General features: G+C 49.9%; 1 protein-coding gene across 1 annotated transcript in view; it reads left to right on the top strand.

Moving 5' to 3' along the window:
• The window catches only part of LOC141084594 (CD109 antigen-like), a 123,834-nt gene that overhangs the window by 11,291 nt on the left and 85,052 nt on the right, over positions 1-27,491 (top strand). The window contains exon 3 of the mRNA XM_073569422.1: positions 470-653. Within this exon, the coding sequence (XP_073425523.1) occupies positions 470-653 (184 nt within the window). The remainder of the gene's footprint in view (positions 1-469; positions 654-27,491) is intronic.

Genomic DNA, 27,491 nt, shown 5'->3' with positions numbered 1-27,491 from the left:
CTGCGGTGAACTTGCCTCTGCACTTTGAGACATTTTCTCACTTTGCTAGCAGGGATCTCACCGAGAAGATCACAGTGTGCTCAACGGATCAGACACATGGTCGGCGGTCACACAGAGCGCTGTTGTCTGTGATACACATCATGAGATTCCAGTATAGGACAGAGCTATCATTTAGGGGGAAGTCCACACCCACTTGTAGGGGGGGCCAGTAAGGAAATTGGGAATCGTATCCTTAAAATGTGTTAGCAGATTAATTATTTCAGAACTGCTCGGACAGATAAGTGCATGACGGCGACTCCAAGAGATTGCAGCTAAAGGGCTTTTAGATTTCCTAAGCTGCTGAAGGTCATACCTATCTCTTTATGCAGAGACATATCGCCTTATCAGGACCCAAGGAAAGCTGATTGGGAGAGTTTATGTCAGCCATGTTGATTGTCCACCAGCTTGTTTATGTGTTTGTGCCTTGCAGGTTTTAGTAAATGCAATATGGTTGGGTCATTGGGACAAAATGGCCACCTGAGGTTCTGCAGAAAGAGGAAAGAACTGCTAAATGACCTGATCTCACAGATGCTGATGGCGCAGCGAGCATCGGAAAAACACTTCCACCAGATGGAAGAAATGATGGAGCAGGAGAAAGAGGTCGAGAAATGGAGGTTGCTGTCACGGGGCAGTTGGGATAAAAGCAGGAGACGTGGAACCTGGGCCCCTGAACTGTCCCTCAGGCTAAGGGGGTGCCCTGACTCTCCTTAACTTGGGGGTAGATTTGAAGGTAGTGAGGCCCAAGTCCCCGACCTGTCCCTATCTCCTGTTTAGCCTTGAGCTAAACCACCAACCCCCTTCCCAAGAGGTGAGAGAGGGAATAAAGTGAACTGCACCCAATAACACACAAAGGAAAATAAAGCAGACACCACGGGGTTAAAGCAACTAAAACCAAAAACTTAGCTTTGCTCTGCTGCAAATGCTCCAACAGAGTAAGGATCCGATCAGCATCCAGCAGCAATTCCACTGCTCCAGATAAGCTGAATCCCCTCTCCACCAGGTAGGTCCAGTCTTCACCACGGTTGGATAACAAATGAACAATATTACCAACAGTGATTTACTGCACATGACGACCTATTATAGGAAGGAGGGGGGAGTAGTCATCACCTGTTGGTTAATTCACACGTGTAGTAATCCCAGCGGCCACCGGGGGCAAAACCAGCACCAAAAACAACTACAGTTGTAGTAAACCCCAGCGGCCACTGGGGGGAAAAAGGAAAAAGGTTTCTATAAGAATCCACATTCTGCCATGGCTCCAAAAATGGACCGTGACAGTACCCCTCCTTCAATGAGGGGCCTCTGGACCCTCAACACTGCACCTCACCCGAAAAACACCTACGGTGTGGACGCCTAGGTCCACCAGAGTTCACCTCAGCGACCACCTGACTTGCAGGTTTATGGAAAACGTTGGCAGATGGAAATGGCAATGTATGCTCCGGAGGCACCACAAATCTCCAGAGCGCCGACCTGGGGAACGAGTTGTATATGGGCATAATTGGGGGTAACTCCAGCTGGTAAGTCTCCGGGCTGAGGATGGCCGACACCCGATACGGCCCAATCACTCGAGAACTCCAGACCCCTGCAGCACACTTCCAACCGGATGTTTTTGGTGGCCACCCATACATACTCGTTCACACACAGGTCCGGACCTGAACGTTTATTACCATTCATTAGAGTTGAGCGACTTTTGGTTTTTTAGGGTCGCGTTTCGTTTCGTGAAACCCGACTTTTCCAAAAGTCGGGTCGAGCAAGATCGTCCGATTATAGGGAAAAGTCGGGGTCGTCCCGAAACACGAAACCCAATGTAAGTCAATGGGGAATAAAAGTCGGCAGTGAGAGGAGGACAGGAAACACACCTACAGTGCCCATTTGAATGCCAAAAGCATCAATTCTTCTTTCTTAAGCTTGTCAACCTTAATTAACTTCATAATACAAGTTACGCACTGAAAAATGGTGGTTATTTGGCTTCAAACTGTGGGGGGAGGGCTGGCTCCAGGTTTTCATGTGCCCTGGGCGAAAGAGCGCCCCTTTAACACATACCACAACGCATCATGCTCCGATACGGCAGAGAAATAGCGGTATAGTACAATGAAAAATACCTCACTTTTTACATCTCATGACGAGGCCCATCTATTTCTCCATACAGAATCATTGGTCCCATATAATGTTTGAAACAGTATATGATGAGCTCCACATAATGCTACAGTATATGTTGGTCCCCATGGATGAAGCTCCACTGTCTTATGGGCCCAAATAATGCTCCAAACATAATGGGCCCCATTTCTAATGCTCTAGTGTATAATGGGCCCTGTAAATGCTGCTCCAGTGTCTGATGTCCACCTTTGGAATGTTCCAGTGTATGGTGGGCCCCATCTATCATTCTCCAGAGTATAGTGCTCCCCAAAAATTGCTGTCCCAACATTGAAAACAATCAAATAAGTCTCCTCGCTAGGGAATCCCTGTACTTGTCTGGACAGGTGCTGTAGCTTGCTTAACAGCTCGCCAGCCGTTCTCACGCCCAGTATGGATTACACGTGATTGCACAAAGGTGAGAAAGGGTACCGTATCCCCAGATAACATGTATGGATAGCGTACACATTCAAAATATATGTCTCAGGAGGCAGGCTCAGACGGTGTTAGGCCCAGTATGGATTGCACGTGATTGCACAAAGGTTAGAAAGGGTACCGTATCCCCGGATAACATGTATGGATAGCGTACACATTCAAAATATATGTCTATACAGCATGAGGCAGGCTCAGACGGTGTTAGGCCAGTATGGATTGCACGTGATTGCACAAAGGTTAGAAAGGGTACCGTATCCCTGGATAACATGTATGGATAGCGTACACATTCAAAATATATGTCTCAGGAGGCAGGCTCAGACGGTGTCAGGCACAGTATGGATTTGACGGCCCAGATTACACAGCGGAGGAGCAGGGAGAGGTAAAGATTGCAAATGCTGGGGCCCTGCCCAAGCAAGGGGGGCCCACTCGTGGGCGTCGGTACTGGCACTGGGCCCCTCATAGTACAGCGGTGTGTCTGACGGCGGGTGTGCACCACCACCGTCAGAGACACTTGATTGCACTATGAGGGACCCTGTGCCAGTGCCCGCGCCCAAGAGTCGGCCTACCCACCTGTCCAGGGCAACGGCACTCGCACGGTGTCGTGCGGTAGGTGGTGACCCCGGCCATGGGGGGGGAGGCAGCACAGTTAGGGAGTTTTAGAAAGTGGCATATGTTGATGTTGGACATTCAGCTGATGCAAAAGGCGAAATAGGTGAAGTACCAGGAAGAGGTGGACCAAAGCAAGCCATTTTTCTGTCACCCTATGTGTCATCAGGGGAAGGTGGGACAAAATCCTTGGAAACCCATGCGTGGTTCATTTTAATGAAGGTTAGATCATCCACATTTTGGGTTGACAGACGGGTCCTTTTTTCTGTCAGGATTGATCCAGCTGCACTGAAGACTCTTTCCGATAGCACACTTGCAGCTGGGCAAGCGAGCTCCTGTAAGGCATATTGGGCCAATTCAGGCCAGGTGTCCAGTTTAGCGGCCCAATAGTCAAAGGGGAATGACCTGTGTGGGAGAACATCGATATGGGAGGAAAAGTAGTTTGTTACCATAGTTGACAACTGCTGTCTCCTGTCACTTTCCATCGATGCAGTATTACCAGTTGTGTGAGCGGTATTTGAAAAATCAGTCCACAACATTGTCATGAAACCCCTGTCTCCAACGCCACTTCTGCTGTGTGCACCACGAACACCTCTGCCAAGCTGCCCCCGGCCCGTACGGCTCGTGTGAGAACCATCACCGCTGCTGTGTGCTGGGAATGCCTCAAGCAACCGATTTACCAGAGTTGCTTGTTTATTAGCCAATATTAGGTCAACGATCTCCTGTGGCATGATGTTTTGTAATTTGCCTTTATAGCGTGGATCCAGGATGCTGGCCAACCAGTAGTCGTCATCGTTCATCATTTTGGCAATGCGGGGGTCCCTTTTTAGGATCCGCAAGGCATAATCTGACATGTGGGCCAATGTTCCCGGTGTCAATGATGCACTACGAGTGCTGGGTGGAGGAGCACTTTCTGGCAAATCCACATCCCTCCAGTCACGCACAAACCCTGTACCAGACCTTGCCACACCAACATTTTCACTTGCCCCACGAGATGCATCCTCCTCCCCTAAGTAATCATCCCCATCATCCTCCTCCTCCTCCTCTTCTTCCTCCACCTCGTCCAGGAGAGGTCCCTGAGCAGACAATGGCTGAATGTCATCAAGGATTCCCTCCTCCTCTTCCTCCTCATCAACATTGGCTGCAGACGCCTGCTCCTTAAGGTGCGTCAAAGTTTGCATGAGCAGACGCATAAGTGGGATGCTCATGCTTAGGATGGCGTCGTCTGCGCTTACCAGCCGTGTGCATTCCTCAAAACACTGAAGGACTTTACAAAGGTCTTTCAGCTTCGACCACTGCACACCTGTCAACTCCATGTCTGCTCTCAAAGTGCCTGGCCGTGTATCCTCCCACAAATGCATTATGGCCTGCCTCTGCTCGCACAGCCGCTCCACCATGTGCAGGGTGGAGTTCCACCTTGTTGCAATGTCGATAATGAGGCGGTGGTTGGGAAGGTGGAGCAATCGCTGCAGCTTCTGCATACGAACGGAGTGTACAGGCGACCGGCGGATGTGCGCGCACAGTCTTCGCACCTTCTGGAGCAGGGCTGTTAACTCCGGATAATTTTTGAGGAAGCACTGCACCACCAGGTTCAAGGTGTGAGCCAAGCAAGGTATGTGGCTGAGTTTTGAAAGGGCTATGGCTGCCACAAAATTACGGCCGTTATCACTAACTACCTTGCCTGCCTCAAGATGTACACTGCCCAGCCATGACTCAGTTTGTCGCTTCAAGTACTCGGCCAGCACCTCGGCGGTGTGTCTGTCGCCCAAACATATCATCTGCAACACAGCCTGCTGACGCTTTCCACTAGCTGCTCGATAGGGGGACACATCGTGTGCAACAGTGGCAGCTGCAGATGGAGTGCTCGTACGATTGCGCTCTGTGGACGAGCTTTCGCTTCTGGAGGAGGTGGAGGAGGAGGATGGTCGAACGCCTACAGCCAACTGTTTCCTATACCGTGGGCTAGGCAGCACTGTCCCACCACCGCTGTCCCCTGTGGACCCTGCATCCACCACATTAACCCAGTGCGCAGTGATGGACACGTAACGGCCCTGGCCATGCCGACTGGACCATGCATCAGTTGTGAGGTGCACCTTTCCGCTCACTGACTGCTTGAGTGCATGGACAATGCGGTCTTTCACATGATGGTGGAGGGCTGGGATGGCTTTGCGAGAGAAGAAGTGGCGACTGGGTAGGTCATAGCGTGGTACTGCATAGGCCATGAGTTCGCGGAAAGCTGTGCTTTCCACCAACCGAAAGGGCATCATCTCAAACGAGATTAGTTTGGCAATGTGGGCGTTCAAACCCAGTGTACGCGGATGAGAGACTGAGTATTTTCTTGACCTACTCATAGTGTCTGGGAGGGTGAGCTGGACTTGAGAGCTGCATATGGTGGAAGTAGCGGTGGACAGGGCGGACTGAGAGAGGGTTGATGATGGTGATGGAGTTGGTGTTCTTTCTGATGGCCTAGAATCAGTATTTCGTTGATATAACAGTGGGATTCTCTGACTGCTGTGGTCTTGCAACGACACCTCAACATTTGCTGCTGTGCTAACCGGTGGGCTTACAGTGGGGGAAACAATGTAGCGTTGCTGACTACCTTCGTTGTGATCAGTTGCACATGTGGCACTTGAGGTTTGGTGTTGTGTCCACGCTTGCAAGTGCATGCTGGTTAAATGTCTAAGCATGCAACTGGTATTCAAATTTTTCAGATTTTTCCCTCGGCTAAAGGTCTTTGCGCACTTCTTACAGATAACCTTGGCCTGATCATGAGGATTTTGTTCAAAAAAGTGCCACACTGCACTCTTCCTACTTTGGCAGACATTTTGCGGCCTAGCACGCTGTGATCTTTTGACCCTCTGGACAAGCTGTCCAGCAACTCTTTTGATGTTTGGAACCTGTCTTTGGAGTGCTCCGGACCTGCCAGATAACACCTGTTGCGATGTCGATGTCTGCTGTGGATGCTCCTCATCTGAGCTATTGGAAGCAGCACCCTCTTCCCCCAATGGATGCCAATCTGGGTCAACAACTGGGTCATCCATCACCTCCTCTTCTATGTCATGTGCACCTTCCTCTGTGTCACCGTGTATGTGGTATAGTGTGCGGGAAGGGGCACCTGAGTCTCATCAGGGTCAGAATCTGGCTCTGTACACTGCGAGGACAATGTAGTGCTCTGAGTGAATGTACCAGCAGAATCATCCATCAGCGGCTGTGCATCAGTGCACTCCATGTCAGATTCATCTTGGCCTGGGTAATTCACCATTTGACTTGATAATCCAGGCATGGTATGTGAAAACAGCTCCATGGAGTAATCAGTAGTATGGCCTGCGTCATCCTTCAATCTTGGTTGGGGTGAAGGACACAAGGAAAGGTGTGGTTCATGAACATGAGCCTCCAATGACGACTCAGTGCTTTTACTTTTTACAACTGAAGAAGAGGAGGCGATAGAGCTGGAGGCTGAGTCAGCAATGTAAGACAAAACTTTTTCCTGATGCTCTGGCTTTAAAAGCGGTTTGCCAACTCCTAGAAAACTAAGCGTTCGAGGCCTTATGTAGCCAGACGATGACGCAGGGTCAGCACCTCCTGCATTCGGTCCCATTTTGCTCTTGCCACTACCATCAGATCCACCACCAACACCATCATTACCAGCTGCCAACCCCCGCCCAATTCCACGGCCTCTTCCACCAGCCTTCCTCATTTTTGGTAGAAATGTAGACAAAATCCAACAAACTATATAGTAATGTAAAACAAGGTACAAGGTGTCTATAGGACAGGGGAGATTTTGAATTTCTGCACACACTTGTGGACAGTGGACACTTTTGGATTGTGTGAGGCCCACTGATATCTGAGCGCTATGTGACAGGCTCGATGGCACAGCTGTGACAAAAGTGACTAGAGGATAAGGGAGATTTTGAATTTCTGCACACACTTGTGGACAGTGGACACTTTTGGATTGTGTGAGGCCCACTGATATCTGAGCGCTATGTGACAGGCTCGATGGCACTGCTGTGACAAAAGTGACTAGAGGATAAGGGAGATTTTGAATTTCTGCACACACTTGTGGACAGTGGACACTTTTGGATTGTGTGAGGCCCACTGATATCTGAGCGCTATGTGACAGGCTCGATGGCACTGCTGTGACAAAAGTGACTAGAGGATAAGGGAGATTTTGAATTTCTGCACACACTTGTGGACAGTGGACACTTTTGGATTGTGTGAGGCCCACTGATATCTGAGCGCTATGTGACAGGCTCGATGGCACTGCTGTGACAAAAGTGACTAGAGGATAAGGGAGATTTTGAATATCTGCACACACTTTTGGACACTGGACACTTTTGGATTGTGTGAGGCCCACTGATATCTGAGCGCTATGTGACAGGCTCGATGGCACTGCTGTGACAAAAGTGACTAGAGGATAAGGGAGATTTTGAATTTCTGCACACACTTGTGGACAGTGGACACTTTTGGATTGTGTGAGGCCCACTGATATCTGAGCGCTATGTGACAGGCTCGATGGCACAGCTGTGACAAAAGTGACTAGAGGATAAGGGAGATTTTGAATTTCTGCACACACTTGTGGACAGTGGACACTTTTGGATTGTGTGAGGCCCACTGATATCTGAGCGCTATGTGACAGGCTCGATGGCACAGCTGTGACAAAAGTGACTAGAGGATAAGGGAGATTTTGAATTTCTGCACACACTTGTGGACAGTGGACACTTTTGGATTGTGTGAGGCCCACTGATATCTGAGCGCTATGTGACAGGCTCGATGGCACAGCTGTGACCAAAGTGACTAGAGGATAAGGGAGATTTTGAATCTCTGCACACACTTTTGGACACTGGACACTTTTGGATTGTGTGAGGCCCAATGAATATCTGAGCGCTATGTGACAGGCTCGATGGCACAGCTGTGACAAAAGTGACTAGAGGATAAGGGAGATTGGATTGCTTTTAAAAAAGCAGTTTGCGGAGCAGTGGGTAAACAGCAATGCCAGCCTGTCAGGAAGCCTTAGAAGGCAGCCCAACAACCAACACCACTGATACACCACTATATAGCCCCCCCTTGCACTGCACACACAGTGACTGGTGTGTTGTGCAGGCCAAATCGCTAGCAGCAGAAGCAGTTTTTTTGTCTTCTTCCCTGCCTAACGCTCTCCCTACAGAATCAGCAGCAACCTCTCCCTATACTAAGATCGGCAGAAGTAAGATGGCGGTCGGCATGCACGCCCTTTTATACCCCCTGTGACGCCCACCAAAGCAAGCCAATCACTTGCATGCCCTTCTGAAAGATGGTGGTGACCCGTGCCTATGTCATCACGTTGCCCACAGTGTCCGTGGATCCTGATTGGCTGAAAAAGAGCGCAAAACAAACTTTTGAAACGCGACTTTGGCGCGTAAGTCGCCGACCTCGTGGCCGACCTCATCCTAGGGTCGGGTTTCGTTTCATGAAACCCGACTTTGCCAAAAGTCGGCGACTTTTGAATTTTTTCGACCCGTTTCGCTCAACTCTACCATTCAAGCGTTGGCCACAAAATGGTGAACTCTTCAAAGGACTGACAACAGAGGCATCCCCCTGTGTTGTCACACTCACACCCCCACAATGCTCAGAAGGAGTCACCACTCTCCTCCGACCCCTCCTCCTAAGAGGACTCCGACAACCAGGGTTAGCATATGGTGAGGGTAGAGACTTGCCCCTACTCCCTGGCAGCACCTCTGCTGCCCCCACTGCTCCACTGTCCACAAACACCGGTATGCCCTCAGGCACCCCGCCAACCACCACCTCTGCTGACATAGTACACTGAGAGGGCTAAATGGAGGAAATATACACTCCCTGGTTACCTCCCTCCACACGACCAGGGGGACGCGGCTCCTTAGATGGTACAGAAGATTTGGCGCATGCTTGGCAGACCCTGAAAACATGACCAGTCTGCCCACAGCTAAAACATGCCCCCACATCACGACGATCCGCAGGCAACACCGCTGGGGAACCAACTCCTCCCACCTGCCTGGGCTCATCCACCTGCACCTGTGAGTCCTCCTCCTCAGCAAGGACCCCAGGGGGCATATACGCCAAAGCTGCAAAAAACTCGTCCACCGACCGTAGAGATGGTGAATTGGCCGGCAGGGAGAAGGCCCAGGATAGGAGCTCACCTTCAAGGAGGGCTATAATGAATCCCACCCACTGTACCGCACTCCCTAATGAACGATGGCGGAGCCTGAAGTGTAGCTTGCAGGCCTCCTGAAAAAACAAAAAATTCTCTCTCCCTCCAGAAAACCTGTCTGGAAGAGATAACTTGGGCTCTGGTTGAGCCTGCATCTGAGCTGAGGCCCCGTACCCCTCCCACTGCTGCAGCTGCTGCTCCTCCACACCACACAGCACCCCACGCTCCTCAGTGAGGGACTGCAGCAATTGGAGACAGGTCTGCATTAGGGCCATGGCTCACCAGGAAAAAATGGGTGGGTTGGTAATAATGTCACGGGGCAGTTGGGACAATGCAGGAGATGTGGAACCTGGGCCCCTGAACTGTCCCTCAGGCTAAGGGGGTGCCCTGACTCTCCTTAACTTGGGGGTACACTTGAAGGAAGTGAGGCCCAAGTCCCCGACCTGTCCCTATCTCCTGTTTAGCCCTGAGCTAAACCACCAACCCCCTCCCCAGGAGGTGAGACAGGGAATAAAGTGAACTGCACCCAATAACACACAAAGGAAAATAAAACAGACACCACGGGGTTAAAGCAACTAAAACCAAAAACTTAGCTTTGCTCTGCTACAAATGCTCCAACAGAGTAAGGATCCGATCAGCATCCAGCAGCAATTCCACTGCTCCAGATAAGCTGAATCCCCTCTCCACCAGGTAGGTCCAGTCTTCACCACGGTTGGATAACAAATGAACAATATTACCAACAGTGATTTACTGCACATGACGACCTATTATAGGAAGGAGGGGGGAGTAGTCATCACCTGTTGGTTAATTCACATGTGTAGTAATCCCAGCGGCCACCGGGGGCAAAACCAGCACCAAAAACAACTACAGTTGTAGTAAACCCCAGCGGCCACCGGGGGGAAAAAGGAAAAAGGTTTCTATAAGAATATGGACCGTGACAGTACCCCTCCTTCAATGAGGGGCCTCTGGACCCTCAACACTGCACCTCACCCGAAAAACACCTACGGTGTGGACGCCTAGGTCCACCAGAGCACACCTCAGCGACCACCTGACTTGCAGGTTTATGGAAAACGTTGGCAGATGGAAATGGCAATGTATGCTCCGGAGGCACCACAAATCTCCAGAGCGCCGACCTGGGGAACGAGTTGTATATAGGCATAATTGGGGGTAACTCCAGCTGGTAAGTCTCCGGGCTGAGGATGGCCGACACCCGATACGGCCCGATCACTCGAGAACTCCAGACCCCTGCAGCACACTTCCAACCAGATGTTTTTGGTGGCCACCTATACATACTCGTTCACACACAGGTCCGGACCTGAACGTTTATTACCATTCATGCGTTGGCCACAAAATGGTGAACTCTTCAAAGGACTGACAACAGATGCGCCCCCCTGTGTTGTCACACTCACACCCCCACAATGCTCAGAAGGAGTCACCACTCTCCTCCGACCCCTCCTCCTAAGAGGACTCCGACAACCAGGGTTAGCATATGGTGAGGGTAGAGACTTGCCCCTACTCCCTGGCAGCACCTCTGCTGCCCCCACTGCTCCACTGTCCACAAACACCGGTATGCCCTCAGGCACCCCGCCAACCACCACCTCTGCTGACATAGTACACTGAGAGGGCTAAATGGAGGAAATATACACTCCCTGGTTGCCTCCCTCCACACGACCAGGGGGACGCGGCTCCTTAGATGGTACAGAAGATTTGGCGCGCGCTTGGCAGACCCTGAAAGCATGACCAGTCTGCCCACAGCTAAAACATGCCCCCACATCACGACGATCCGCAGGCAACACCGCTGGGGAACCAACTCCTCCCACCTGCCTGGGCTCATCCACCTGCACCTGTGAGTCCTCCTCCTCAGCAAGGACCCCAGGGGGCATATACGCCAAAGCTGCAAAAAACTCGTCCACCGACCGTAGAGATGGTGAATTGGCCGGCAGAGAGAAGGCCCAGGATAGGAGCTCACCTTCAAGGAGGGCTATAATGAATCCCACCCACTGTACCGCACTCCCTAATGAACGATGGCGGAGCCTGAAGTGTAGCTTGCAGGCCTCCTGAAAAAACAAAAAATTCTCTCTCCCTCCAGAAAACCTGTCTGGAAGAGATAACTTGGGCTCTGGTTGAGCCTGCATCTGAGCTGAGGCCCCGTACCCCTCCCACTGCTGCAGCTGCTGCTCCTCCACACCACACAGCACCCCACGCTCCTCAGTGAGGGACTGCAGCAATTGGAGACAGGTCTGCATTAGGGCCATGGCTCACTAGGAAAAAATGCGTGGGTTGGTAATAATGTCACGGGGCAGTTGGGACAACGCAGGAGATGTGGAACCTGGGCCCCTGAACTGTCCCTCAGGCTAAGGGGGTGCCCTGACTCTCCTTAACTTGGGGGTACACTTGAAGGAAGTGAGGCCCAAGTCCCCGACCTGTCCCTATCTCCTGTTTAGCCCTGAGCTAAACCACCAACCCCCTCCCCAGGAGGTGAGACAGGGAATAAAGTGAACTGCACACAAAGGAAAATAAAACAGACACCATGGGGTTAAAGCAACTAAAACCCAAAACTTAGCTTTGCTCTGCTGCAAATGCTCCAAGCAACAGAGCAAGGATCTGATCAGCATCCAGCAACAACTCCACTGCTCCAGATAAGCTGAACCCCCTCTCCACCAGGTAGGTCCAGTCTTCACCACGGTTGGATAACAAATGAACAATATTACCAACAGTGATTTACTGCACATGATGACCTTTTTTAGGAAGGAGGGGGGGAGTAGTCATCACCTGTTGGTTAATTCACACATGTAGTAATCCCAGCGGCCACCGGGGGGCAAAACCAGCACCAAAAACAACTACAGTTGTAGTAAACCCCAGCGGCCACCGGGGGGGAAAAAGGAAAAAGGTTTCTATAAGAATCCACATTCTGCCACGGCTCCAAAAATGGACCGTGACAGTTGCATCTTGAAGAGCGGACGTTGCAGCTGGACCGCCAACAAGACTTGGCCTAGATGAAGAGCACATAGCTAGGAACATGGATACACAAAAATACCATAATTATGGTTCAAGATACTGTCCATATAACTGGAATACATAAAAAAAGTGAGAGTTTAAATCTCCTTAAAACGTGTCAACAAAAATGCAAAAGAGCATAGACAAGTCCCGTTATATTCAAAAAGAGAAAGATCACTTTATTAGATATTGATAATTAGACAGGACATGACAAAATATCATACAAAACAATTTACAAAAAATAGAATATATAAAATCGACAACAAACGAACAGTAATGCAGTCGTAGTAGTGGAGCGAGGAAAATGTAAACAAAAGGTGCTGGAAACCCCCATGTTAAACATCAAAAGATGGGTACTGTATAATCAAACATAGAGTCAAACCCCATGTAGCTTCAAATATGAAGAGAGTGCATAGAGGCACCACCCACACAAAGGTGGTAGACTAGTGAAATTAAGCCACAATTTGCACAAGGCTCCCTGTATGGAAAAAGGCTTCAGGACATAATAGTCCTACCCCAGTTAATAATTGTGACCATCAAATAAACAAATCACAGTGGTCTCCGTAGTCTTTACCCATGGTGAAGGTGTTCCCGCGCCACACAGAAGCCCCGACACGGATTTTGCACCTCGCTTCCTTGGGGGGCAGTGTAATCCTTCATCAGCCGTACTGTGGATATGGCCAATCATCCGAAGTGTGCACACATGCCTTCCAGGAACAAATGCTCCAATGACGTCAATGGAACGCATCAAGCCTTACTGACACCTTCCGGGGTGGGGGTCAACCGGAAGCACCGACCACGCTCACAGCACAAAGTGGAGATGTAAGTAAGATACACAAAGCTATACTATGCCATATTAACTAAAGACATGTATTTAAAATAGCCAGATAAATGGCATACAGCCATAGCAATGCATGTCAAATTGCAATAGATGTAACTATACCAATATAATACATTTAGAAAGAGCCATAATAATGTATACCTGCATAAGATCTGTTCATTGCCTAGTGAAATACCTTGGTACTATAATCACCAAAAACCATCAAAAAATAAAAAAAACAGAAACCAAATGAAAACACATAAGACAGACGATAAAAAAGTATAAAGAAAAAAACAAAATAATACACATATATTTGGTGAGTTGGTTCAATATATGAGAACTGCGATATGAAGAATGGCATCCATCCAAACGACAGTGACACAATTCAAAGGCAAATGCATCATCAGCTGCAATGCTAGAAACATGAAAAGACAAACAGAGAAATATATTAAAATCAGAAAGGAATTAGAAAAACTCCAAGGAGGGCGTGGCCTGGCTATGGAGGAGTTAGGCTCTTCAGCTCCTGCCTGGGTGATGATTACAGACCTATATTAGAAGTGCAATTTGTCACCAAATGTCAGCTAAGAAGCATGCAAGTTACGGCCCATCAAGCAGAAGTCCTCCGGTGGTATCAGCGACAGGAATCTCCTGGTATTTGAGAAGCTCAGCAGGCTCCACTCAGAAGCTTGTGAGTCACAAGATGGCGACGGCCCATGCTGTTCAGAGCTTGCTGAGCAAAAGATTGTGGAGGAAGCCCCTGGAGTTGTACTTATCTTCTCCTGCCTTTCTGAAGAGGAGAGGATAGATAAGGAGCCTGGTTATCAGCAGAAAGTGTGAGTCATACAAATAAGGAGGACAGACTTCACACCATACAGGCTTCTAAAGACAACATGCAGGGGCAGAGGGGGATGTCTCCTCCTTCCTATTCACAGGCAGCCAGCAGTTCTCTGCCCATGCTGAGGGACTTGTCTCAAGGTATATCTGTGCAGCCAGAGAGCCTGACGTGGTGATTTAGCACAGGCACACAATGTATGGCAAGACCATTAAGGCTCACATAAGCGCTATCCCCACAAAGGAGGATATGGAAAATTATATTTCCAGGCTTGAATCCTCCTATAGAGCTGAGACTGCTGCTATTAGACGGGAAGTACAGCAGATTTCTGAAAGGGTGACATAATGAACGTCACACAGAGGCCATCTCTCAGTGATTACATGCACAGGAACAGATAATTGCCTCTCACTCACAGTCGGTGGAACAAAACAAGTTAGAGGAATCCCTGCGTTGCATTTTTAATTCTATACTGAATGTACCACGTGACTCGGACATAGAATTTGACAGGGCTCATAGGTCCCTATGGGTAACTCTCCCACGGCTGTGGGGTACTCGGTACCGGGCCGGTGTCAGGGAAATGTGTCACAGCAGCGATGACCCGGTCCATGGCCCTGGGTGCCCAAGTAATTGGGGAATGTAGTTAATGGAATGGAATAGTTCGTGACGCCACCTGTGGTGCTCGGCAAGGGAGGTGTTAAGCCGACGCTGCATGCAGATCCGCTGGGACTGATGGTAGGGTGCAGCAAGGATGTAAAAGCTCCCCACAGGTGAAGCTATAGTCCAAGGGCAATGTAGAGGTGGTTGGCATGGGGATGTAGCCGTGCCGTAAGGGTAGGAAACAGACAAGACACAGCGAGGTGCAATTTCTGTACCTTTACTTGATAACTGCAGTCCAGGGTCCTGATTACAGATGGTAAGGGAGCAGGCTAGCCTGGAAGCAATTCAGGGATTCTCTCTCAGCAAATGGGCTGTGCAGTCTCCTTCCCTAGTGCTTGTCTGAATGAAGTACTCCAAGTACTGAGTTACACTGAAGTTCCTCCTGTCAGATGTTCCCAAGAACCTAACTTGCACGGCAGACAGCTGTAGCCTTTCTCGGGGACTCCTCTCTCTTGAGTCCTGGCTCACTATCCAAGCTGCTGTTGTGCCCTCAAGTCTTAGATGGGAGTAGGGCATTTACAGCCTCCTACTCCTCTGGTATCATTTGTAGGACAGTATCTGTACAACCGTGGAGACCAGGCTCCAGTTCATGCGCTCACTGTGAGGGAGCTCTCCTTTCCTAGCTCAACCTCCAGCTTCTCTCTCCACATCTGCACACTTCACCCTCCGCAGACTAACTGACTACTCCTTCCTCTTGGCCCTCAGAGAGCACTCCTCCCCTTAATCCCGGTTCAGAGTTCCCCCTGCTGGCCTGGAGTGGAACTGTGTTGCATGTATGGATTGACTGCGAGAGAGACCCATCATTGCCTCCAAGCCTGGCATTACCCTCCCCTGGAGGAAGGCAAAGCCACTGTGGCGACCATACTCCTGGGGGCGCCACACCTACGACCCAAATCCACTGATTCAGCTAGACCGAGAGATGTAATATGTCGGATACATAGATACAAAGTAAAGGAGAACATTCTTGCAGGGGCCTGCACAATGGAAACCATCAAATATAAAGAGCACGTTATCCAAGTTATGCATGATCTGTCATGGTGCACACTCCAGAAAAGACATGCTCTGAGACCCTTACTAGACATACTGAGACAACAGAAAATCCTTTATTCTGGGGGCTTTCCCTTTAAACTTCAAGTGAGACTGTCTGGAACTTTACATGTGTACTCTGGGAGACTAGCCGATGTTCAAAAATGGTCTGGGAATCCCTTCTGTCCAGATTTCTCCATCCGAATGGCCAGGCCTACCTAGAGGCCTAGGAATGGACAATATACCTCATCCCCAGAGAAGGAGAAACCGCAACTTTGGCATGAAAACCCGGGATCGCAATACAGAGGAAATGAGTAGAGTTGAGCGAAACGGATCGAAAAATTTCAAAAGTCGCCGACTTTTGGCAAAGTCGGGTTTCATGAAACGAAACCCGACCCTAGGATGAGGTCGGCGACTTACGCGCCAAAGTCGCATTTCAAAAGTTTGTTTTGCGCTCTTTTTCAGCCAATCAGGATCCACGGTCACTGTGGGCAACGTGATGACATAGGCAGGGGTCACCACCATCTTTCAGAAGGGCATGCAAGTGATTGGCTTGCTTTGGTGGGCGTCACAGGGGTTATAAAAGGGCGTGCACGCCGACCGCCATCTTACTTCTGCCGATCTTAGCATAGGGAGAGGTTGCTGCTGCTGATTCTTTAGGGAGAGCGTTAGGCAGGGAAGAAGAAAAAAAAACTGCTTCTGCTGCTAGCGATTTTGCCTGTACAACACACCAGTCACTGTGTGTGCAGTGCAAGGGGAGGCTATATTGTGGTGGATCAGCAGTGTTGGTTGTTAGGCTGCCTTCTAAGGCTTCCTGACAGCTGCATTGCTGTTTACCCACTGCTCTGCAAACTGCTTTTTTAAAAGCAATCCCAATTTTATTTTTTGTCCTGCTGAGGTACTGAGCGTGCATTTTTTCACACCATACAGCGGTGTATGCTCCTCACACAGTACCGTGTAACGGCTGTTATCACAGCCACAGTGAAGCTATCTGTGTGTCACTCTGTGAGAATAAGTCGAGGACATGTTCCGTTCTTACAGACCTGCACCTACTAGTTTTGTCTAGCTTTCAAACAGTTAAATATATTTGCTGTTTGATCACATTCAAAACTATAGAGAGACAGCGTGTGTCAGTCCGTATACTTAAAAAACACGGAGCTTGACAATTTTACGTACACCGGACAGCCGTGTACGTGCACGCTCCTCTCAGTACCGTGTAACGGCTGTTATCATGGCCACAGTGAAGCTATCTGTGTGTCACTGTGAAAGGATAAGTGGAGGACTTGTTCAGTTCTTACAGACCTACACTCTATGGAGATTCCTATGCTGCCCAATTCTACATACACCTTGTAGTTTGTGATACACTAGCCAATTTCTGCCTGTGACATAGCACTCTGATATTCAGTGGGCCTCACACAATCCAAAAGTGTCCAGTGTCCACTAGTGTGTGCAGAAATTCAAAATCTCCCATATCCTGTAGTCACTTTTTTCACACCTGTGCCATCGAGTACAGTTGAGCGACTTTTGTTTTTTTAGGGTCGAGTTTCGTTTCGTGAAACCCGACTTTTCCAAAAGTCGGGTCGAGCAAGATCGGCCGATTATAGGGAAAAGTCGGGGTCGTCCCGAAACACGAAACCCAATGTAAGTCAATGGGGAATAAAAGTCGGCAGTGAGAGGAGGACAGGAAACACACCTAGAGTGCCCATTTGAATGCCAAAAGCATCAATTCTTCTTACTTAAGCTTGTCAACCTTAATTAACTTCATAATACAAGTTACGCACTGAAAAATGGGGGTTATTTGGCTAAAGTTGTGGGGGGATAGGGCTGGCTCCAGGTTTTCATGTGCCCTGGGCGAAAGAGCGCCCCTTTAACAGATACCACAACTCATCATGCTCCGATACGGCAGAGAAATAGCGGTATAGTACAATGAAAAATACTTCACTTTTTACATCTCATGACGAGGCCCATCTATTTCTCCATACAGAATCATTGGTCCCATATAATGTTTGAAACAGTATATGATGAGCTCCACATAATGCTACAGTATATGTTGGTCCCCATGGATGAAGCTCCACTGTCTTATGGGCCCAAATAATGCTCCAAACATAATGGGCCCCATTTCTAATGCTCTAGTGTATAATGGGCCCTGTAAATGCTGCTCCAGTGTCTGATGTCCACCTTTGGAATGTTCCAGTGTATGGTGGGCCCCATCTATCATTCTCCAGAGTATAGTGCTCCCCAAAAATTGCTGTCCCAACATTGAAAACAATCAAATAAGTCTCCTCGCTAGGGAATCCCTGTACTAGTCTGGACTTCTCGTCGTCCCCATCTTCCATCTCACTGCACAGTATTTCAACCTTGCAAGTGCTGTGATCCTGAGCAAACAGGGGGGGCCCACTCGTTGGCGACGGCACTGGCACAGGGCCCCTGATAGTACGGTGGTGTGTCTGATGGCGGGTGGGCCGAACCTGCACTTTCATCTGCAGCTTCCTCTTTGTCACCGTGTAAGATGGAACTGTATATGGGAAGGGTAACCTGAGTTTCATCAGGGTCAGATTCAGGCCGTGTAGCGTGCGAGGGGAATGTAGTGGTCTGGGTCAATGTACCAGCAGATTCATCGAGCAGTGGCTGGGCATCAGTGCACTTGTGTCGCCCCCAGGAGTACGGTCGCCACAGTGGCATTACCTTCCTCCTAGGGAGTGTGATGTCATGCAACGAAGGATCTCTCTAGCAGGTTAACTGGGCGGCGTTATTCCCACGAGTTATGACCCTCCAAACAGAGTTCATGAAGGCAAAGTGTTTGTTTTACGTGGGCAGTATGGTTGCAAAGCTGAACCTTAAAGGAATGTCCAGAAGGGCACCACCAGGAGTGGAGCCTACGGTTAAATTCGACTCCACCTGGGAAACCTCAACCATGCCAGCTACAGAAAAGATGCACACATTGCAAGCTTAATTCCGTTAACGAACGAGACTCCGTCATGCCCCGCGGTCCGAGTCCGGCTTACTAGAGGGACACGTGAGGCTCTGGCACATGAGATTGGCCAATAACTGGTGTGTCATGCCCTTACATGTCCGTGGCTGCATGTGCGCTACACTGAAAAGGCCATCGTTTGTCGCTTACAGGTGCAGATAACCCGCTGAACAACGTTAGTGATGGGGATCACTGATTACAATTATTACCCGCGAACGATGATTTCCCAGTAAGTGCAGGTCAACCGCAGTTCCGGAATTAGGCCTAACCGTCATACCTGAAAAAATGAAAAATTTACGTGTGCAAACCACAGGTGCTGTAGCTTGCTTAACAGCTCGCCAGCCGTTCTCACGCCCAGTATGGATTACACGTGACTGCACAAAGGTGAGAAAGGGTACCGTATCCCCGGATAACATGTATGGATAGCGTACACATTCAAAATATATGTCTATACATCAGGAGGCAGGCTCAGACGGTGTTAGGCCCAGTATGGATTGCACATGATTGCACAAAGGTGAGAAAGGGTACCGTATCCCCGGATAACATGTATGGATAGCGTACACATTCAAAATATATGTCTATACATCAGGAGGCAGGCTCAGACGGTGTTAGGCCCAGTATGGCTTGCACGTGATTGCACAAAGGTGAGAAAGGGTACCGTATCCCCGGATAACATGTATGGATAGCGTACACATTCAAAATATATGTCTATACATCAGGAGACAGGCTCAGACGGTCAGGCACAGTATGGATTTGACGGCCCAGACTACACAGCAGAGGAGCAGGGAGAGGTAAAGATTGCAAATGCTTGGGCCCTGCCCAAGCAAGGGGGGCCCACTCGTGGGAGTCGGTACTGGCACTGGGCCCCTCATAGTACGGCGGTGTGTCTGACAGCGGGTGTGCACCACCACCGTCAGAGACACTTGATTGCACTATGAGGGACCCTGTGCCAGTGCCCGCGCCCAAGAGTCAGCCTACCCACCTGTCCAGGGCAACGGCACTCGCACGGTGTCGTGCGCTAGGTGGTGACCCCGGCCATGGGGGGGGAGGCAGCACAGTTAGGGAGTTTTAGAAAGTGGCATATGTTGATGTTGGACATTCAGCTGATGCAAAAGGTGAAATAGGTCAAGTCCCAGGAAGAGGTGGACCAAAGCAAGCCATTTTTCTGTCACCCTATGTGTCATCAGGGGAAGGTGGGACAAAATCCTTGGAAACCCATGCATGGTTCATTTTAATGAAGGTTAGATCATCCACATTTTGGGTTGACAGACGGGTCCTTTTTTCTGTCAGGATTGATCCAGCTGCACTGAAAACTCTTTCCGATAGCACACTTGCAGCTGGGCAAGCGAGCTCCTGTAAGGCATATTGTGCCAATTCAGGCCAGGTGTCCAGTATAGCGGCCCAATAGTCAAAGGGGAATGACCTGTGTGGGAGAACATCGATATGGGAGGAAAAGTAGTTTGTAACCATAGTTGACAACTGCTGTCTCCTGTCACTTTCCATCGATGCAGTATTACCAGTTGTGTGAGCGGTACTTGAAAAATCAGTCCACAACATTGTCATGAAACCCCTGTCTCCAACGCCACTTCTGCTGTGTGCACCATGAACACCTCTGCCAAGCTGCCCCCGGCCCGTACGGCTCGTGTGAGAACCATCACCGCTCCTGTGTGCTGGGAATGCCTCAAGCAACCGATTTACCAGAGTTGCTTGTTTATTAGCCAATATTAGGTCAAGGTTCTCCTGTGGCATGATGTTTTGTAATTTGCCTTTATAGCGTGGATCCAGGATGCTGGCCAACCAGTAGTCGTCATCGTTCATCATTTTGGCAATGCGGGGGTCCCTTTTTAGGATCTGCAAGGCATAATCTGACATGTGGGCCAATGTTTCCGGTGTCAATGATGCACTGCGAGTGCTGGTTGGAGGAGCACTTTCTGGCAAATCCACATCCCTCCAGTCACGCACAAACCCTGTACCAGACCTTGCCACGCCAACATTTTCACTTGCCCCACGAGATGCATCCTCCTCCCCTAAGTAATCATCCCCATCATCCTCCTCCTCCTCTTCTTCCTCCACCTTGTCCAGGAGAGGTCCCTGAGCAGACAATGGCTGAATGTCATCAAGGATTCCCTCCTCGTCAACATTGGCTGCAGACGCCTGCTCCTTAAGGTGCGTCAAAGTTTGCATGAGCAGACGCATAAGTGGGATGCTCATGCTTAGGATGGCGTCGTCTGCGCTTACCAGCCGTGTGCATTCCTCAAAACACTGAAGGACTTTACAGAGGTCTTTCAGCTTCGACCACTGCACACCTGTCAACTCCATGTCTGCTCTCAAAGTGCCTGGCCGTGTATCCTCCCACAAATGCATTATGGCCTGCCTCTGCTCGCACAGCCGCTCCACCATGTGCAGGGTGGAGTTCCACCTTGTTGCAATGTCGATAATGAGGCGGTGGTTGGGAAGGTGGAGCAATCGCTGCAGCTTCTGCATACGAACGGAGTGTACAGGCGACCGGCGGATGTGCGCGCACAGTCTTCGCACCTTCTGGAGCAGGGCTGTTAACTCCGGATAATTTTTGAGGAAGCACTGCACCACCAGGTTCAAGGTGTGAGCCAAGCAAGGTATGTGGCTGAGTTTTGAAAGGGCTATGGCTGCCACAAAATTACGGCCGTTATCACTAACTACCTTGCCTGCCTCAAGATGTACACTGCCCAGCCATGACTCAGTTTGTCGCTTCAAGTACTCGGCCAGCACCTCGGCGGTGTGTCTGTCGCCCAAACATATCATCTGCAACACAGCCTGCTGACGCTTTCCACTAGCTGCTCGATAGGGGGACACATCGTGTGCAACAGTGGCAGCTGCAGATGGAGTGCTCGTACGACTGCGCTCTGTGGACGAGCTTTCGCTTCTGGAGGAGGTGGAGGAGGAGGATGGTCGAACGCCTACAGCCAACTGTTTCCTATACCGTGGGCTAGGCAGCACTGTCCCACCACCGCTGTCCCCTGTGGACCCTGCATCCACCACATTAACCCAGTGCGCAGTGATGGACACGTAACGGCCCTGGCCATGCCGACTGGACCATGCATCAGTTGTGAGGTGCACCTTTCCGCTCACTGACTGCTTGAGTGCATGGACAATGCGGTCTTTCACATGATGGTGGAGGGCTGGGATGGCTTTGCGAGAGAAGAAGTGGCGACTGGGTAGGTCATAGCGTGGTACTGCATAGGCCATGAGTTCGCGGAAAGCTGTGCTTTCCACCAACCGAAAGGGCATCATCTCAAACGAGATTAGTTTGGCAATGTGGGTGTTCAAACCCAGTGTACGCGGATGAGAGACTGAGTACTTTCTTGACCTACTCATAGTGTCTGGGAGGGTGAGCTGGACTTGAGAGCTGCATATGGTGGAAGTAGCGGTGGACAGGGCGGACTGAGAGAGGGTTGATGATGGTGATGGAGTTGGTGTTCTTTCTGATGGCCTAGAATCAGTATTTCGTTGATATAACAGTGGGATTCCCTGACTGCTGTGGTCTTGCAACGACACCTCAACATTTGCTGCTGTGCTAACCGGTGGGCTTACAGTGGGGGAAACAATGTAGCGTTGCTGACTACCTTCGTTGTGATCAGTTGCACATGTGGCACTTGAGGTTTGGTGTTGTGTCCACGCTTGCAAGTGCATGCTGGTTAAATGTCTAAGCATGCAACTGGTATTCAAATTTTTCAGATTTTTCCCTCGGCTAAAGGTCTTTGCGCACTTCTTACAGATAACCTTGGCCTGATCATGAGGATTTTGTTCAAAAAAGTGCCACACTGCACTCTTCCTACTTTGGCAGACATTTTGCGGCCTAGCACGCTGTGATCTTTTGACCCTCTGGACAAGCTGTCCAGCAACTCTTTTGATGTTTGGAACCTGTCTTTGGAGTGCTCCGGACCTGCCAGATAACACCTGTTGCGATGTCGATGTCTGCTGTGGATGCTCCTCATCTGAGCTATTGGAAGCAGCACCCTCTTCCCCCAATGGATGCCAATCTGGGTCAACAACTGGGTCATCCATCACCTCCTCTTCTATGTCATGTGCACCTTCCTCTGTGTCACCGTGTATGTGGTATAGTGTGCGGGAAGGGGCACCTGAGTCTCATCAGGGTCAGAATCTGGCTCTGTACACTGCGAGGACAATGTAGTGCTCTGAGTGAATGTACCAGCAGAATCATCCATCAGCGGCTGTGCATCAGTGCACTCCATGTCAGATTCATCTTGGCCTGGGTAATTCACCATTTGACTTGATAATCCAGGCATGGTATGTGAAAACAGCTCCATGGAGTAATCAGTAGTATGGCCTGCGTCATCCTTCAATCTTGGTTGGGGTGAAGGACACAAGGAAAGGTGTGGTTCATGAACATGAGCCTCCAATGACGACTCAGTGCTTTTACTTTTTACAACTGAAGAAGAGGAGGCGATAGAGCTGGAGGCTGAGTCAGCAATGTAAGACAAAACTTTTTCCTGATGCTCTGGCTTTAAAAGCGGTTTGCCAACTCCTAGAAAACTAAGCGTTCGAGGCCTTATGTAGCCAGACGATGACGCAGGGTCAGCACCTCCTGCATTCGGTCCCATTTTGCTCTTGCCACTACCATCAGATCCACCACCAACACCATCATTACCAGCTGCCAACCCCCGCCCAATTCCACGGCCTCTTCCACCAGCCTTCCTCATTTTTGGTAGAAATGTAGACAAAATCCAACAAACTATATAGTAATGTAAAACAAGGTACAAGGTGTCTATAGGACAGGGGAGATTTTGAATTTCTGCACACACTTGTGGACAGTGGACACTTTTGGATTGTGTGAGGCCCACTGATATCTGAGCGCTATGTGACAGGCTCGATGGCACAGCTGTGACAAAAGTGACTAGAGGATAAGGGAGATTTTGAATTTCTGCACACACTTGTGGACAGTGGACACTTTTGGATTGTGTGAGGCCCACTGATATCTGAGCGCTATGTGACAGGCTCGATGGCACAGCTGTGACAAAAGTGACTAGAGGATAAGGGAGATTTTGAACATGACCAGTCTGCCCACAGCTAAAACATGCCCCCACATCACGACGATCCGCAGGCAACACCGCTGGGGAACCAACTCCTCCCACCTGCCTGGGCTCATCCACCTGCACCTGTGAGTCCTCCTCCTCAGCAAGGACCCCAGGGGGCATATACGCCAAAGCTGCAAAAAACTCGTCCACCGACCGTAGAGATGGTGAATTGGCCGGCAGGGAGAAGGCCCAGGATAGGAGCTCACCTTCAAGGAGGGCTATAATGAATCCCACCCACTGTACCGCACTCCCTAATGAACGATGGCGGAGCCTGAAGTGTAGCTTGCAGGCCTCCTGAAAAAACAAAAAATTCTCTCTCCCTCCAGAAAACCTGTCTGGAAGAGATAACTTGGGCTCTGGTTGAGCCTGCATCTGAGCTGAGGCCCCGTACCCCTCCCACTGCTGCAGCTGCTGCTCCTCCACACCACACAGCACCCCACGCTCCTCAGTGAGGGACTGCAGCAATTGGAGACAGGTCTGCATTAGGGCCATGGCTCACCAGGAAAAAATGGGTGGGTTGGTAATAATGTCACGGGGCAGTTGGGACAATGCAGGAGATGTGGAACCTGGGCCCCTGAACTGTCCCTCAGGCTAAGGGGGTGCCCTGACTCTCCTTAACTTGGGGGTACACTTGAAGGAAGTGAGGCCCAAGTCCCCGACCTGTCCCTATCTCCTGTTTAGCCCTGAGCTAAACCACCAACCCCCTCCCCAGGAGGTGAGACAGGGAATAAAGTGAACTGCACCCAATAACACACAAAGGAAAATAAAACAGACACCACGGGGTTAAAGCAACTAAAACCAAAAACTTAGCTTTGCTCTGCTACAAATGCTCCAACAGAGTAAGGATCCGATCAGCATCCAGCAGCAATTCCACTGCTCCAGATAAGCTGAATCCCCTCTCCACCAGGTAGGTCCAGTCTTCACCACGGTTGGATAACAAATGAACAATATTACCAACAGTGATTTACTGCACATGACGACCTATTATAGGAAGGAGGGGGGAGTAGTCATCACCTGTTGGTTAATTCACATGTGTAGTAATCCCAGCGGCCACCGGGGGCAAAACCAGCACCAAAAACAACTACAGTTGTAGTAAACCCCAGCGGCCACCGGGGGGAAAAAGGAAAAAGGTTTCTATAAGAATATGGACCGTGACAGTACCCCTCCTTCAATGAGGGGCCTCTGGACCCTCAACACTGCACCTCACCCGAAAAACACCTACGGTGTGGACGCCTAGGTCCACCAGAGCACACCTCAGCGACCACCTGACTTGCAGGTTTATGGAAAACGTTGGCAGATGGAAATGGCAATGTATGCTCCGGAGGCACCACAAATCTCCAGAGCGCCGACCTGGGGAACGAGTTGTATATAGGCATAATTGGGGGTAACTCCAGCTGGTAAGTCTCCGGGCTGAGGATGGCCGACACCCGATACGGCCCGATCACTCGAGAACTCCAGACCCCTGCAGCACACTTCCAACCAGATGTTTTTGGTGGCCACCTATACATACTCGTTCACACACAGGTCCGGACCTGAACGTTTATTACCATTCATGCGTTGGCCACAAAATGGTGAACTCTTCAAAGGACTGACAACAGATGCGCCCCCCTGTGTTGTCACACTCACACCCCCACAATGCTCAGAAGGAGTCACCACTCTCCTCCGACCCCTCCTCCTAAGAGGACTCCGACAACCAGGGTTAGCATATGGTGAGGGTAGAGACTTGCCCCTACTCCCTGGCAGCACCTCTGCTGCCCCACTGCTCCACTGTCCACAAACACCGGTATGCCCTCAGGCACCCCGCCAACCACCACCTCTGCTGACATAGTACACTGAGAGGGCTAAATGGAGGAAATATACACTCCCTGGTTGCCTCCCTCCACACGACCAGGGGGACGCGGCTCCTTAGATGGTACAGAAGATTTGGCGCGCGCTTGGCAGACCCTGAAAGCATGACCAGTCTGCCCACAGCTAAAACATGCCCCCACATCACGACGATCCGCAGGCAACACCGCTGGGGAACCAACTCCTCCCACCTGCCTGGGCTCATCCACCTGCACCTGTGAGTCCTCCTCCTCAGCAAGGACCCCAGGGGGCATATACGCCAAAGCTGCAAAAAACTCGTCCACCGACCGTAGAGATGGTGAATTGGCCGGCAGAGAGAAGGCCCAGGATAGGAGCTCACCTTCAAGGAGGGCTATAATGAATCCCACCCACTGTACCGCACTCCCTAATGAACGATGGCGGAGCCTGAAGTGTAGCTTGCAGGCCTCCTGAAAAAACAAAAAATTCTCTCTCCCTCCAGAAAACCTGTCTGGAAGAGATAACTTGGGCTCTGGTTGAGCCTGCATCTGAGCAGAGGCCCCGTACCCCTCCCACTGCTGCAGCTGCTGCTCCTCCACACTACACAGCACCCCACGCTCCTCAGTGAGGGACTGCAGCAATTGGAGACAGGTCTGCATTAGGGCCATGGCTCACCAGGAAAAAATGCGTGGGTTGGTAATAATGTCACGGGGCAGTTGGGACAACGCAGGAGATGTGGAACCTGGGCCCCTGAACTGTCCCTCAGGCTAAGGGGGTGCCCTGACTCTCCTTAACTTGGGGGTACACTTGAAGGAAGTGAGGCCCAAGTCCCCGACCTGTCCCTATCTACTGTTTAGCCCTGAGCTAAACCACCAACCCCCTCCCCAGGAGGTGAGACAGGGAATAAAGTGAACTGCACCCAATAACACACAAAGGAAAATAAAACAGACACCATGGGGTTAAAGCAACTAAAACCCAAAACTTAGCTTTGCTCTGCTGCAAATGCTCCAAGCAACAGAGCAAGGATCTGATCAGCATCCAGCAACAACTCCACTGCTCCAGATAAGCTGAACCCCCTCTCCACCAGGTAGGTCCAGTCTTCACCACGGTTGGATAACAAATGAACAATATTACCAACAGTGATTTACTGCACATGATGACCTTTTTTAGGAAGGAGGGGGGGAGTAGTCATCACCTGTTGGTTAATTCACACATGTAGTAATCCCAGCGGCCACCGGGGGGCAAAACCAGCACCAAAAACAACTACAGTTGTAGTAAACCCCAGCGGCCACCGGGGGGGAAAAAGGAAAAAGGTTTCTATAAGAATCCACATTCTGCCACGGCTCCAAAAATGGACCGTGACAGTTGCATCTTGAAGAGCGGACGTTGCAGCTGGACCGCCAACAAGACTTGGCCTAGATGAAGAGCACATAGCTAGGAACATGGATACACAAAAATACCATAATTATGGTTCAAGATACTGTCCATATAACTGGAATACATAAAAAAAGTGAGAGTTTAAATCTCCTTAAAACGTGTCAACAAAAATGCAAAAGAGCATAGACAAGTCCCGTTATATTCAAAAAGAGAAAGATCACTTTATTAGATATTGATAATTAGACAGGACATGACAAAATATCATACAAAACAATTTACAAAAAATAGAATATATAAAATCGACAACAAACGAACAGTAATGCAGTCGTAGTAGTGGAGCGAGGAAAATGTAAACAAAAGGTGCTGGAAACCCCCATGTTAAACATCAAAAGATGGGTACTGTATAATCAAACATAGAGTCAAACCCCATGTAGCTTCAAATATGAAGAGAGTGCATAGAGGCACCACCCACACAAAGGTGGTAGACTAGTGAAATTAAGCCACAATTTGCACAAGGCTCCCTGTATGGAAAAAGGCTTCAGGACATAATAGTCCTACCC

Source organism: Dendrobates tinctorius, unplaced genomic scaffold (genome assembly GCF_039654945.1).
Source record: "Dendrobates tinctorius isolate UK_male_01 unplaced genomic scaffold, ASM3965494v1 ptg000024l, whole genome shotgun sequence".
Taxonomy (NCBI): Eukaryota; Metazoa; Chordata; class Amphibia; order Anura; family Dendrobatidae; genus Dendrobates; species Dendrobates tinctorius.
Note: the sequence above shows the minus strand (reverse complement) of the source record. Positions and strands in the feature narration are given on the sequence as shown.